The sequence below is a fragment of the Momordica charantia genome, unplaced genomic scaffold, assembly GCF_013281855.1.
Source record: "Momordica charantia cultivar OHB3-1 unplaced genomic scaffold, Mcharantia_2.0 BLBB01000121.1, whole genome shotgun sequence".
NCBI classification, from domain to species: Eukaryota; Viridiplantae; Streptophyta; class Magnoliopsida; order Cucurbitales; family Cucurbitaceae; genus Momordica; species Momordica charantia.
The window spans coordinates 1,342-17,153 of record NW_028275277.1 but is presented as its reverse complement, the minus strand read 5'-3'; the positions used below and the strand labels follow the sequence as shown (position 1 = coordinate 17,153).

At 35.2% G+C, this 15,812-nt stretch overlaps 1 protein-coding gene across 1 annotated transcript in view; it reads left to right on the top strand.

Moving 5' to 3' along the window:
- Nucleotides 1-14,435, top strand: part of LOC148207649 (uncharacterized) — a 51,372-nt gene extending 36,937 nt beyond the window's left edge. The window contains 20 exon segments of the mRNA XM_088118387.1: nt 990-1,153; nt 2,165-2,327; nt 2,434-2,703; nt 2,830-3,024; nt 8,541-8,583; nt 9,635-9,756; nt 9,860-10,238; nt 10,241-10,340; nt 11,615-12,395; nt 12,491-12,564; nt 12,641-12,777; nt 12,780-12,899; nt 12,902-12,984; nt 13,062-13,160; nt 13,229-13,384; nt 13,600-13,639; nt 13,642-13,780; nt 13,855-13,934; nt 13,937-14,041; nt 14,044-14,435. Of these exon segments, the coding sequence (XP_087974513.1) occupies nt 990-1,153; nt 2,165-2,327; nt 2,434-2,703; nt 2,830-3,024; nt 8,541-8,583; nt 9,635-9,756; nt 9,860-10,238; nt 10,241-10,340; nt 11,615-12,395; nt 12,491-12,564; nt 12,641-12,777; nt 12,780-12,899; nt 12,902-12,984; nt 13,062-13,160; nt 13,229-13,384; nt 13,600-13,639; nt 13,642-13,780; nt 13,855-13,934; nt 13,937-14,041; nt 14,044-14,435 (3,642 nt within the window).
- The last annotated feature ends 1,377 nt before the right edge of the window (nt 14,436-15,812 follow it).

The window sequence follows — 15,812 nt, the reverse complement described above, 5'->3', positions numbered from 1 at the left end:
CAAGTCAGTATCTTCATCAATTTTTCAGTTGCTATTTGGTCCTTTCTTTTTGCCTAAAGCAAGTCTTCCTTGGGTAAACGGCCTTAAAGCGCTTATATCCGAGTTATTGTTTGAGCGGAATCAAAGTACTTTCGAAGGGAAAAGCCGCTCAGCTTTTGAATGCTTCAGTATAGCTAAGTTCAAAGCCTCACAATGGGGTGCTCTCTCCAATCTCTTTGCAAAATTATTCTCCTAGCATGATTTGTCTAAGTGGGAGGTTTTTTTTTGTGTAATGTTTAAGCTTCATTTATTAAGTTTGGTTGTTTGTATCTCTTTTTTTTTTTTTTCTCTTTCTTCATTCCCCTCCATTTCACCCCTTCGGAGATTTGTATCTTTGAACAATTTTTGTTCCTTTTCATTTATCAATGAAAATTTCGTTTCTTGTTAAAAAAAAACTTCGAGGTTCAAGTTCAAGTAATCCCTGCCCAAAGCATTGGAAGCGGCCTTCCTTTTCACTCCTATGGAAAGAATTAACCCTTTCCTCATAAAATCACTGAATTAAGATTTTAAACTCTCTTGTGCATACGGCATATTTGAACAAAAGAATTTTGGCAGTTTAGTCCGAGATAAGATCTATTATATTAGAACTTAAATTTTAATAAATTTTGGCATATTGAGTGTGGCTCATTATTAGCACCTACCAGCTGTTTCAAGTAGAGTACTTTATGTTTTTAAGCTTAAAGCGTAGATTCTAGGAACTGCTAGTGCCTTTTTAAGATTCATTGTATTTTTTCTGATTTATGTATATGACTCTAGGCAAATGCTGAAATTTCACTGTTCTTAATTATCATTCTTCAATTTAAAGTATGAACCATCTTTGCGCATTTAGTTGATTATGAATTGACTTGCGGCTGTACTGATACGTCTCTTAGATTGCATTATTTGCAGGTAATGAGTTTGGCTTCTTTATTGATTTGTTTTTGCATAATTTTTATTCTTGATTTTGGCAGATGGTTCCATTGTTCAATATATCTTTTAGCGGGTTGGGGTTTAGTCTTCATGGAAGAAAAGGATACTTAAATGCCGTTGTGAGCTTCTCTTTGGCAGCCAGATCATACAATGATAAGTACGAATCCTGGGAACCACTTGTAGAACCTGTAGATGGATTTTTAAGGTAATTATCTTGAGAAGATTATTATTTTTATGCCAATACTATTTTTTCAACTTCCTATTATATATATATATATATATATATATATATTTTATTAAGAAGATACGCAAATTTTCATTGAGAAATGAAATAAGCGCAGTGTTCAAAGATACAAACTCAAAAAAGGAATGAGAAAAAACAAAACAACAAGTAAAATAAAAAATTATGCAGAACATAGAAAGGCATTCCAAAAATCATAAATTTCTAGAATTACAAAGTCTATTTAGGTCCGTTGCTTCATGATTCAGGAACAGTTTTCTTTTCCCTAAAAAAATATTCATTACCGTTGATAAAATAAAATAAGCCTAGCAGTAATAAAAAAAACTATTTCTATTATCAGTTCCAAAAGGATTAATCATTTTGAAAAAATTAGAAGTTTAATTTGATTATCCATGTTAAGGCACATATCTCTGATTAAGAGGTCACGAGTTTGAATCTCCACCCCCAAAAATTCTTCAAGTACAACTGTGGTTTACTTTGTTTTCAATATTCACGAAGCCTTGTTTTTGCATCTTCAATCGAGCTAGCCCTTTAATTAACTTCCTACAAAATTTCTCTTTGCTTGTTTCTCTAAACTGCCCAGAATTTTAGCCTATGTACATCTGAGACTGGATTATTTGCAATGTAATCATGGTTACATATTTTTATCTTTGTCCTTCTGTTAAGCTTTCAAGAGTTTAGGGCCTTTTGTGTAAGAAAAAGATTACAGAAATTTGGAATATTTACTGCAGTCAGTACACAGACCATTGCGATAAAAAGTACAATTTTTTTTTAATAAGGATTGAATTACCGATTTTCAAATTTTCTTTTTAATAAGGATTGAATTATTGATTTAAAGTGGGAAGTTTAATGTGGAAGATTTTCTTGATGGAGTTAAAAATATTGAGAATGTTTTTCATCAAGAGAACACCCATGACAAAATCAGTAATTCAGGTTTGCATGATTAAATGATTAACTTAGTCTGGTTCCTTTCAGGTACCACTACGACCAAAATGCCCCTGGATCGGCCTCTCAGTTGCGTCTTACCTCAGCAAGAGATCTAAATTTGAATGTTTCAGCATCTAATGTCAATATGCTCATTCAAGCATATGCAAGCTGGATCAATCTTACGCATGTTCATGAGAATAACAAAAAAAGAGTACATGTTTTTCTTCTTATGATTACAATTTTGCATTCTGTCAAGTAGTAACCCAACTGACCATTATCCTCTTTCTTCCTTTCTTTTCCTGGGAGTTGTTATATAGGATTCGTTGTTTTCCACTTCTGGTGGAAAACGTATTGGCAATCTGCATGGCAAGAGAGACTATTATATCATCCCACAAAATAAACTTGGTCAGGACATATACATCCAAGCTACTGAGATACGCGGTCTTCAAAATGTAATAAGGATGCCTTCAGGGGACATGAAGCCCTTAAAAGTTCCTGTTTCGAAGAATATGTTAGACTCACATTTGGAAGGAAAACGTTTTACAAAAGACAGAAGAATGGTAACAATAATTATCTCTGATGGACAGGTATAATATATATTTTTCATCAATTACACTGTCAAGATCTTTTCCTCTAGCATTTATTTTAATATATTCCTTGCATAGACGATTATTTGAACTTGTTCATCTGACTTGGACAAACATCTGATACAGTTGCCAAGGGTTGAAGGACCAGCTGCTCACCAATATACAGTAGCTGTTCGTCTCACTCCCCTCCAAGGGGTCTTTACTGAACTGCAGCATCAACAGAGTGCGCGCACGTCCGGAAGCAGCTCAAACCACTCGTTATCTTCAGAGATCAACTTGGTCTATTGGAAAGAAATATTCTTTTTCAAACTTGAATCCCCGGTGAGTACCATATTTATTCATTCAATGTATCTGTATTTGTTTATCCACTACTTTACATTAGCTACTGTCACTGTTGTATGCATTTACTTTTACACGAGTTGATAGTGATCCATGGCTATTCAATCAGATTATTTGTTATAATTTATAGTCTTTTTTCTTTTTTTTCTTTTTTTTTTTTGGGGTGAATTATTGCTGTTTTTAAAGTAAACTATGTATGGGTTGGGTTTTATTTTATATAGGCAATCATCGTACAGGAGGTAGCCTAATCCCTTATCCCATTCATGTTCTCTTCAAATTTTTATAACTTGATTAAATGCAACTTTTCTAAGTTAACTCTGGTTCTGCAATTTTGTAATTGAGTGTGAGGAATGTCAATATTTTAGAATAATAGAATGTATTGTGGACATGCTCTTCTCACCTTGTGGTTAGACCAATTGAAACCAATTATCTGCATTGACAACTACAAGAATAACAGAATATATCTCCTTTGTCTCCGAATTATATGTTGAGATTTCTGAGAAATTGGAGAGGGTTTGATATTTTCTTTGTTGTCGTAGATCATTTTAGTTAAGTTGACATGCCAACTAGAACATAACTCAATTGGTTCATCTTTGACCATATCCAAATTCTCACCCAACATGTTGAACTCAAATTTTAGTTAAATTGACATGACCTTGTCAAAAATACAGCAAGCATAGCAAATTTATTTCCAAAGAGATAGAATGGCTCAAGTTTGTTTAAGACCAGCATTGGCTATCTAGGAGGAAGACAATGGCATTTCTATGAACAAACTTTAAGATGGGTCTTTTCCTTCTCACAAAGTAGATTTTTCTGGGAGGATTTTAGGTCACCTTCAGGAACCCACAATTTTTTCATTCAGTTGCATGGCATGGCTTCCTGAAAGTAAAATCGTGAACTTTTGAAGTTCTTACTCCATCCGATAGTAGCATGTTAAAGTACTTCCAGCAACATCTGCAAGATGGACCAATTTACAGTCCTCCATTAATCGGATTAATAGATCATCTAATTTGACGTGATAGGAAAATGCATAGGTTGGTAGAAAGAGTTCGAGTACACAAATACATATGGTAAACCATCTTCATACCCTAATGACAGGTTTTTACTAAGGCGACCAATGTACTCGAAAAGGACTCCCTCCATCATTTCCCTTGAATGATTGAAGTGGAAATTGATCTTATAAAGAGTTGATTTACTTTTTGCATGTTCACACATTTTACTTCTTCCATAGAAATGGTAGAAATTTGTGTAAAACCTTATTAATTCCTTTTCGCTCTCTTCTTTTGCTAAATCCTTGTTAGGCATATGCAGATTGGTAGTTGTGGTCATGATTCAAAAGGTTGAATCTCAAGGGAGAATACCACTGATGAGAGATTTGAAAAAAAGATATCTAAATGTTCTCTTGTATGTGCAACACATCAATCATATAACTAGATAGAATAGTTGTGGTTATTTAGAAAATGAAATCATACAGATACAATCTAGTTGCGTGGAACAAGGGTCATTTTGCAGTCTCATCATACCCTTCGTGAACCTTCCTTTGTTATCAAGCCTCTATAAATCCCAGCTATACATTTTCTTTTATATGACGACTTGAAGCACATAATATGATCTCCCATGATTCTTTGAAAAACCCGGTGCTCCTTGGAGTCTCAATTAAGTTCTCAAGTTTCAAGGACTCCCCAGCTGTAGCTGAAATTCAAGATCCGAAGTTGGGGATTGTTTTAGTGCGAATTAGAAGGCGATAGACTTTCAAATCATATGTCTGGTGGTTTTAAACAAAACTCTTTGAATCTTGTACCAACAAGGTTGATGTTAAGAGAAGATGAAAGGTCTTTCTCTTTTGACGAAGTGTCTTGGAAAAGTCAGAGGGTATCATTAATGAAAAGGTTGTGGTGCCATTAACTCCCGAAAAAGAGGCTGTGATCTGTGAGGAAACCGAAGGAGCACTTTATGATATTGTTATCAGGAGATGATGAATTAATTGTTGAGTCCATGCATGGGATTGAATTTTAAACTCAAAGTCTTTTCAGTAACCGTGGAGATGAGAAGAGACTTGAAAAGGAGACAGAAAAAGAAGCTTTAATAACTCATTCATTGCATGAAGGTCTCCCAATTCATACAAATCATACTAGGGGAATACGAAGAGAAAATATCAGAACGAGCACACCATTGAGAAGCTTTGAATTTGGCAATTATGGTAATTAGTTAGGAGTGACTTGTTATAAATAGGGGTAGTAGGGAGAGGAGAATGGGATCTTGGAGAATAGTATTTTGGTGAGGAACTTGATAGAGTTGGGAGAGAGATAGTCCTCCCGAAAGGCTATTGATATTGTAATTTCTCTTTGGATATTGCAATGTAGTTATCTTGTTAGGTTCTTTTTTTTAACAAGAAACAATTTTTCATTGATATATGAAAAGGAAAAATGTTCAAGATACAAAACCCCAAAGGGGGTGAAAAAAGAAAATAAAAGAGAGAAGAATAGAAAAATAACGAATAAATATTGCAACAAGAGCAATACAAGCTCAAAAGAGATAAAAGTATTCTAAAACAGAACTCAGAAAAACTGCTTGCTGTCGAACTTGGGAAAATAAACTAAATCCAGGGACAACAACCGCATGAGGGAAAAACCTTCCTTAGCACCAAGAACGAAGACCAAAACTCCAAAAAGAACCAAGTAGAAGATAGGGCACAAGAACATACCGCAGCCAAAATACTAATAAGGAGAAAAGCTCAAATACAAAGCCTCAATGCTGTCTTCAAAAAGCCTCCATATATAAACCACTAAATGTCAAACCGCAAGCTGGAGAAAGACTTTGAAAACCTCATCAACCAACCAACCGAACTAAAACTGCAAAGCTTTAAAATCTGCAGAAGGCATAACTGAGAACATTCCAACATTTCGAACAACATAAAACTCAGAGAACAGACTCAATTGGGACAAGAGTAATCCTCAATACTTCAAAAAAGGAAGGAATGGTTGTTTGTTGTGGGAGAACAGGTTTCTCATCTTTTTGTTCGTTAAAAAAAGATTGAAAATCGTCCGCATAGGAATGCTCAGAAAAGTCCTCGATTGAGATGTTTGACTTTGGAGAAGAGTCTAAACTACTAATACTGATTGCGTCATGCTAATTTTCAAAATCATTATCCGAGAATTCTATGGAAGATGATCGAAGAGGCAAACCTTCGTTAGTGGTGTGGATAGTGCCAATGGACAGAACATTTACCTTATCCGAATAATCTTTACTAACTACTTCTCATTCCTCCAAGAAAGCCTTATTAAGGTTAACTTAAACCCCTTCAGCTACTGAGAGCTTTGTAAGCTCGTCTCCAAAATTAGAAATAGGCTTTCTATGAGATTAGTAAAAAGGAAGGGGTTGAGTTAATCATTCAGTATTCTTCATACCCGGTGGAAACGGGTTGCCCTTTGACTTTTGGTTCAAAATAGCTTCTGCATTTAGCTCTTGTTAGGTTCTTGTATTTGGGATCCTAACATCAGCTTCCTCTTTCTCTCTCATATTAATGAAGAAGGGATTTAGACTTTCAAGACTTTACGTCTTCCCATGGTTCTTAATTAATGCTTAGTTGGATGGTGGCTCATTTAAGATTGGCTTTCTATTAATGCTTGGTTGGCTAGTTGTATTTCGAGGAGTCTCATTTAAGATTGGCTGCTGGTGTAGTCCTTTGAAATTCAGCATTCATTTGTGTTCTTCCATCTTCTACGGACTTGATTTTGGTATTAGAGAGGTTAGAAAGATATTCATTAATTGGCCTTGGGTGTTGGTTGTGGTCAAGTTCCTTCCAGATTTTTGTATTATTCATGTCTAATGGTGGGGTTATTCATTCCTCCTCAGCAAGCAACAATATGGCCTCTTCTTCTCCATGTCACTCCTCTTCCAATACTCGCTAAAGTTGGAATTGGAAAAGGATAGTAAGGAGGAATTTTGTCCTTACTACCATTAATTATTTGACAACTCATTATTTTTTTAAAACAAAAAATAATATTTAATGGTAGAAAAGACAAAGTTCCTCCTTACGGGTGAGGAGCCAAGTTTTATCCATTGGAAAATATCAACGAAGAAAAGGACTTTGTGCATAGAAGAATTTGCTAAAAGAAAGTTGGAGATCCAAGCAAAGTATGAGAGGGAGATTGACTAATTATTGCAAAATACAAAGTTTTGTTTTCTGAAAGAGCGAGAATGATCAAGATGGTGTGATGTGAAGATTTTTGGTTGTATGTTGGATTTTTTTGCATGTAGTTCATTATTAGTGGTCACTCCTTCAAATTCATTATCTGGGTGATTGAAGCTCGTCCTCTTTGTTTTTGGGTCTCTTCACTAGTGATTTTTGGTTTCTAATTTCCATTTAATTTGTATTGCTCCTCGTTGTGCTCAGCATTTTCTTTTTTCCCTTTTTCTTTTTTCTTTCGCTCCTTTGAGAGCCTGTATCCCCATTTCATATATCAATGAAAAGTTGTTTCTTGTTAAAAAAAAAAGGACTCCCCAATTTTTGTGAGAGGCATCACCGACCTCTGAAATAACCATCCAAAGAAAATATAGACATTTAACTTCTTCAAATTGACAAGAATGGAAGACTGGAAAGTAGTCATTGATAACTAATACGAAAGAATTTGAAAGCTTACTAGAAAGAAATTCTATAGCAGTTCTTATCCACTCACAGTCGTAGTTTTGAAACAGTGAACTGTGTGGTATTTTGCAAAGCAAAATTATTTGTAAAACTTGAATTAGTAGGATTCTTGTCGGGTTCTTGACAGCCACTTTAGCTAGTCAGTCAATTTGAACGAGGACTAAGTTGAAATACAGTGACTTGCTAAAAATTAGGATTAAAAAAGGTAGTATATTGATGATTTACTGATGTAGCTCTAGAGTGTTTGTTTTAAGAATGAAAGAATGAATCTTATTGAAAGAGTTGAGACCTATTTATAGGATTCTAAGCTTTACAACTAACAAAGGTAAACCAAGTTACCGTGGGTTAAAACTAAAATTAAAACACATAGGTTTTAAAATAAAAGCTAATAACAGAAGCTTTAATAGTAACTACCGAATACATCATTTACACATACCAATCAATAATGTTTTGTCTTGATTCTTTAAATGATAATGAGGGTCTATAAATTTGTGCTGTCTTCATGGATCACAACCAAATATCTTTTTAAGTTCTAGCTTTTGTTTTTGGCTTGTTTAGTTCCTTAGGTCAAGCAAATGGATTATGGTTTGTCCTTGTATCGAGTAGTTTGCCCTTTTTCCATGTATGTCGCTGCAATTTCTTAGTAAGTTTTCATTTTATCAATGAATAGTTTGTGTTTCCTTGAAAAAAACAACGAAATATATTTTGGAGGAACTCAACCAAAAACAAGCTTTTTCCTTGCATCAGAAAATTTATAATTTTTTCCAGACTTTATAGATGCCTTCAATCTTTATCAATACCTTCTCTTTGTGCTTCCCTGATGCTGTACATATTTTCCAAAATTACACAGGAAAAGTACGTGCTGGAATTGATAGTAACGGATTTGGGAAAAGGTACCTCAATGTGCTAATAGTTCTCTTAAGCAAGGGAATAAATAGATGACCTAGAAATTTCTCTCACTGATATTACTTGACCTTATAGCCAGTTGGTTCACATTTATGTTTAACTCTACGATTTGCCACTTATGGGGTAATGAATTATGTTACTGCATGGAAATATTGAGATTCATATTTCTCATTTGCACTTCCTGTTTTTTGAGGATACTGGAAACTCTATAATTATTATCTCATAGGTATAATTTCTTCATATCTAATAAAGAAGGCAAAATGTGAATAACACATATGAATATCAGTTTCAAATATATTAGATCCTGCACACACTTATGCACTGCGGTTAACTTCTCCATTTATGGCTTTAGAAGCTAACGTGGCACCATGGGACATTGAATTGAACTCATATGAATTTCAAATCACTCTAGAACTGGAATTCTTAACAAGAATATTAAACTGTAGAATATAGGTTTCTTCCGATCTGAATCTTTTAATTCAAAATAAAGAGGAAAGATGGGAATGGGAAATGTGTAATCTGATATCTATAAGGTATCTTTCTAACTCATGGGTGTCGCATCATCTCCATTAGGCATTATGTGAAGCTGATCAAAGGACTTGATAAGATATGTTCTTTATTCTATTAATTTTATGCAAGGTATTTCTATTTCTTGGAAATAAAAATTCTTTTCAAGGAAAAAAAACATTGTAGTTATTTGTGTTAACTTTAAAATATAAATATGTTTATGTAGTTCTGGTTGTGATATCTTGCATTGTAAGATTTTGTCACGTTGTCTCATTTCAACTGTGTAAATCTGTTTAATTTATTCGTTCCTAATTTTTTGGTAGCCAAGAAGTTCAAAAAATATTATTGATATTAATAAACCACCACTCAACCCAAAAGTTTAAGTTGATGGGTTGGGTAAATGTAATTCATATATTGGATATCTAACCATAATGAAATTTTTTTTTTTTTTTTTGTGTATTTTTCATGTAGTAAACTAATTAAAAATTTTACCAATGTAACTGTAATCTTCCTTCCACAACATGTCTACAGGTCACCCTACTGGATTCTTTTCTGCCCCTTTAACTCAAATAGCTCAGAACTTGGAGGATGAACTTTATGTGCGTGATTACATGGATAGGTCCAGCTGGATAGAACTTGCATCACCTGAACTGGTAACTTTCATATTCTTGTTTGAAATTTAATTCTTCGGCATTCATCTGGTATTCTTACAAGGTCTAACTCTAGTGTATAATACCTATGAAAATTATATCACAGGGCAAAACATGCAAATTCAGTGGAAGAATAAGTTGTACTGTGCTTTTGTCGCCGAAACCAGAATTTGAAAACATTAATCAATCCTCAAGTAAAGGAAGAAAATCTGGATTTATTCAAATTAGTCCAAGCAGGACTGGGCCTTGGACTACTGTTAGGCTAAACTATGCTACACCAGCTGCTTGTTGGCGCTTAGGCAATGATGTCATTGCCAGTCAACTGATCATCAAGGATGGCAGCCGATATGTGACAGTTAGGTCTCTTGTATCTGTGCAGAACAATACTGATTTTATGCTTGATGTTTGCCTCATGTCCAAACATTGCGAGCAAAGCATGCATCTGCTGGATGAGATCACTAATTCTGATGGCTTAAGAGCTGATAGTACATGTTTGTAACAGAAGAGTTCTATGAGACTGAAAAGTACAACCCCACTGATGGCTGGGTTAGCTGTCTGAAATCCAGTCGGGATTGCTCAGAAGGAATGTCACGGAGGTAAAAATATGTGCTTCTTATCTTAAGATAACTAGGCAGGCTGCTTTTACATCTGTAAAATAGGAAAGTGTAATTCAAATTTGTGATCAATTGAAAAATAAGTAGTTCAAATAAAATGATTAAAATAAACTTCACATGTTATTACATGTTTGGTGGAATTTAAGCTGGCATTCCTATCCATAAAACTTAGTTATATTTTGTACCATTCATTTCTGGAAACGTATGTGCTTTATATTTATTTCTTTGATATGGCATGGTCAGGTAACTTTGATGGAGTGTATTTTTCTTATAATTTATCTATTACTTTTTGTATATTATTCTCTCGTCCACCCCAGAATTTTCATGGTTATTGTCATTTGACCATATTCTAACTTTATGTATGGTCGTTGAATAGTTGCAATAGGGGTTATTTATCATTGACAATTTTATTGTTGTTGTTAAGGTAACAGAGAAGAAAGAAAAGGAAAGAAGGAAATTATGGCCATTCATTCACTTTTTAAGCATTATTCAAACCCTCAATAAATAAGCCTAGCCTGATCATAGATAAGAATTTGTTATAAGGAAGGAAAGCTGATTATAATTTATGATGAATAAAATAAATCATCGGAGTATCTGGCTATGCATTGGAAAAGAAAGGGAACGGCAATAAAATCAATGGTAATGGGTGGTAATGGGTGGGGCTGAAGAAAAGCATCAAAGATCATATTTCAACACTCCTCAAGTGCGATTGTGGATGTTAATCAACCCAAGCTTTATTTGAATCCTAACTTACCATTAGGTAGAGCCTCTGTGAAACTATTTGCTATTTGAATAATTGAAGATGTATACAAAGTGATGTGAGGAAAATTAATGACAAGGCTCGTGGCAAACCTGATGTCAAAACAAGGATGGATAGATATACAATTATTCCCGTAAGAGGTTGATACTATCCTTTGTTCATGAACATCAGTTGTCCGCTTGGTCAGCCTTTTATAGTAGGACCATTAGAATCTTGACTGATTTAGTTTCCTACTACTTGTTTTCTTTTAAAAGATTCAGAACATACTTTCTTTATCATTCAAATACTCCTTTCTTTGTTCTAGCAACCTGCAATTGAAGGATGATTTAACGTTTTTCTGATCTTTAGGTTCAAAACTTTTGCCAATAGGGTTAAGTGGCTCGACTTTGCTTCACAAAAAAAATTATATGAATTATACAAAAGTTTGTCTCTTGTATGGAAAAAAAAATTAATATCCTTTATTTGACTGCCTTTTAATCCTTTGTTCACTTGTGCAGGCGACATCAAGAGTTGACCTACCATCAGGTTGGGAATGGATTGATGATTGGCATTTGGACAAGAGGACTAGTACTGCTGCTGATGGTTGGGTTTATGCTCCAGATGTTAAAAGTCTAAAATGGCCTGATTCTTCCAACTCTGTGAAATCTGTAAACCATGCGAGGCAAAGGAGGTGGGTCAGAAGTAGGAAACAGATAATGAATAATATAAAGAAGGAAATATCCATAGGACAATTGAAGCCTGGTGATAAGGTTCCCCTGCCTTTATCAGCACTGACGCATTCTGGACTTTATATCTTCCATTTTAGGCCTTCCACAATTAATAGTTGTGACGAGTACTCTTGGAGTTCAATTGTAGATAAACCTAATCAAGAGGATGCTAATAGGCCCAATGTTTGCCCTGATATATGCGTTTCCACCCTGAGTGAATCTGAGGAGTTGTTGTACTGTATTCAGACAAGCGGAACTTCATCTAGTAGTTCCCATAGATTATGGTTTTGTTTAGGCATACAAGCATCGGAAATTTCCAAAGATATACACTCTGACCCTATCCAGGACTGGAATCTTGTTATCAAGGCTCCATTGTCTATTACCAATTACCTTCCACTTGTGACAGAGTTTTCCGTTCTAGAAAAACAGAAAAGTGGCCATTTCATTGGCTGCTCCAGAGGAATCCTTCATCCAGGCAAAACTGTGAAGCTTTATGATGCTGATATCAGAAATCCATTGTTCATGTCACTCCTCCCGCAGAGAGGATGGCTTCCTGTACATGTAAATTAAGTTATCTTTCATCTTGCTAAATGAGTTTATTTTTTAGAGATTCTTGCTGTGCCGATGTTTTCTTTCATCCTCCTTTCTTTTGACAGGAAGCAGTTCTTATATCCCACCCTCATGGAGTTCCATCAAGAACATTAAATTTAAGAAGTTCAATTACTGGACGGTTCTATTTTTACCCCTACCTTTTCTGCTTTCTCAGTTTATTTTCATGGATACCAACATGAGTGTGGTTTCTGCAGGATCGTTCAAGTCATTCTTGAGCAAAATCATAACAAGGAACATCCATTCCTCGAGAAGATAATCAGATTATACGCACCATATTGGTTTTCCATTTTTAGATGTCCTCCTCTTACATTCCATCTTGTAGACATATCAGGGAGAAACATTCACGAAAGATTTATCTCCCATTTAAGTCCAAAAGTAATATTGACATATCCGAGGAAATAACTGAAGAAGAAATACACGAAGGGTACACTATTGCTTCTGCTCTGAACTTTAATTTGCTGGCCTCTCTGTGTCAATTAATCAAACAGGGAAGAATCAGTTTGGACCCATTAAAGATTTATCTCCTCTAGGGGACATGGTAAGAGTTTCATGATTGTTTCTCATTGTCTTTCTAAAATGGTTAACTATTTTCATTAATTTTGATTCTGTCTGCAGGACGGGTCCGTAGATCTCTATGCTTATGATGATGAGGGAAAGTGCATGCAGCTTTTCATATCTACAAAACCATGCCCCCATCAATCTGTACCTACCAAGGTAATTTATTTTAGTTTTGAAAATGAATACATTATGCACTTTCTTAAATCACAACCATATGATTTCAGGTGATTTGTGTCCGCCCGTTCATGACCTTTACCAATCGGCTTGGTCGTGCTATTTTCATTAAGTTAAGCAATGAAGATGAACCAAAAGTTCTTCATCCATGTGATTCGAGAATTTCGTTTGCATTTCAACAAACTGATGGACATGATAAACTCCAGGTCAGTCAACTTCCTATAGTTGTACTCAAATAAATAAAAGGAAAAAATGTTCTTATAGCTCTATTTCATATATTTCTCTCTCATGACTGTTATTCCTCCGCTATTTTTAAGTATTCCAAGAAAATGTTATTACATTGATTGATTTAAACTTTTATATTATGCAATCATATCCATTTGTTAATTTTATTTTGTGTTCACTTTTATCTGCTTTGTAGGTCCGTTTACAAGATACCAGTTGGTCATTTCCTCTTGAAATAATAAGGAAGATACCATATTTTTGGTCTTGCGGAGATATGATGGTACTCGTACATTTTTGAGGATGGAAATTCGTGGCTATGAAGAAGGATCACGTTTTATCATTGTATTTCGTGTTGGATCAACAGATGGGCCGATCAGGTACGTTTACATACTTGTATCAATGTTTACGTTTCAGTGTAGTGCCTAACTGAGCAAAAACTTTGATTGATCAGGGTTGAGAACAGAACTGGCAATACAATCAGCATACGTCAGAATGGATTTGGTGAAGAGGCTTGGATATTGTTGCCACCCCTATCACAACAAATTTTTGTTGGGAGGATCCTTATAGTCTACATTTCTTAGATACTAAGATTAATGGTGATAATAGGATAGGAGTTTGGAAACTTGATGATAGTGCTGGTTATGCTCCTTACAGGATGGTGAAACAGAATTATGTTGCCATGTAGCAAAAGAGGGTGATATTAAAGTAGTTACACTTAGAGACGCTCAACACTTGGAGTCTGACTCTCATGACGAGATTGGATACATAACAGCTGCAAGAAATTGGAGGTCTCAAATGCAGGGACCAGTGCAGGATAGTGAAGCAGGAGCGCCTACTGAGCTTATAGTTGAGTTAGGAGTTGTAGGGGTTTCTATTATAGACCAGGCCAAAGAGCTCGCTTATATGTACCTGGAGAGAGTTTTTATCTCATATTCAACTGGATATGATGGTGGAGCGACAAATAGGTGCACTGCCTTTCTTCCTTCCCCCTTGACGATGATATCTTTTGGTTTCTTCACTGGGAACAGTTGACCTAATTTTTTACTGTGACAATTCCTTACCTGTGATAAATAAAACCAGGAACAAACGTTATGAGTGAGGGTTTATCCTGTTACTGAGCTTTTTTTTCTGGTTGACTGGTTGTTGTAGCTTGGTCTGTTATATGCATGTATCTGTGAGGCCCACGGTCGTGACTGTCAGTGGGGGAATTCTCTTTTCTACCCTTCCTAGAGTAAGTAATTACGACCGGGGGCCTCACAGTATCACCAAGGTTTTTTTTTCCTGCTAGTCCTTTTTTTTCTGGCCGATTAGCTTAGAGTAATTAAGATTTAAGATTACGAGGTTTATGAATCAGACTGACAATTTTCTGCTTTTCAGGTTTTAAGCTTTGTTATATTGGGTAATTTGCAGCTCGATAACCAACTCCCTCTGACATTGATGCCAGTGTTGTTGGCTCCTGATCAAACCACAGATGTAAATCACCCTGCGTTCAAGATGACAGTAACAATGCAGAATGAGAATAGTGTTGGAATCCAAGTCTTTCCATACATTTACGTGCGGGTAATGCATGATCTTTTAATATTTGGAATGACGAAGTAAGAAACTGTACCTTCACGACCTCATGAAAACCTTGGTTGTCATGATAGGTTAATGAGAAATCTTGGAGGCTGACCATTCATGAACCAGTTATTTGGGCTGGTTGACTTTTATAGTAATCTTCAGCTTGGTCGTTTGCCCAAAGTTCTAGCATCACCCAGTTGATCCGGAAATACGCATTAAGTAAGATTTCATTCTTTATTTGGGAGAGGATGATGGCATGTGAATTTGTGATTTTAATTACATTTGTGTTAATGGCAAGGTTATGGATTTAACTGCAAGTTTCTTGCTTGTATATTAGTGCACTGCATACGTGTAAATGGCGTCCATAATAATGGCACAGGAATAAATTTAGTCGCATCATGTACCTAACTCTTGAACATTTTGAAAATTTATGGATCTTCTGGTTTGTTTTTTTCTTTTTTACTCAGGTTGTATCCTTACAGTCTGTGTTGCTAAACAAAAATTTCATGTTCCTTGTTAGAGTATATATTAGTATATTTTTTATATTCTTGTATTAATATTAATTTGTCATTTACCTTCCCTTATAGGATTAGGTCAAACTTGTATATTTGTCTATATATATAGACTTTAATAATGAGAATACTTAACATTGAATTCTCTCCAACCTTAGTCTCTACATGGTATCAGAGCTCTAGGTTTTTTAGGTTTCTTGCCTTGCCTATTAGGGTTTTGATGCCCATTAGGTTTTACGCTCATTAGGGTTTTGTGCCCATTAGAGTTTTGTGCCTTAGGGTTTTTGTTCATTGCTATCCAACACCGCCGCCGCCCACCGCCCACCGCCGCCGCCCC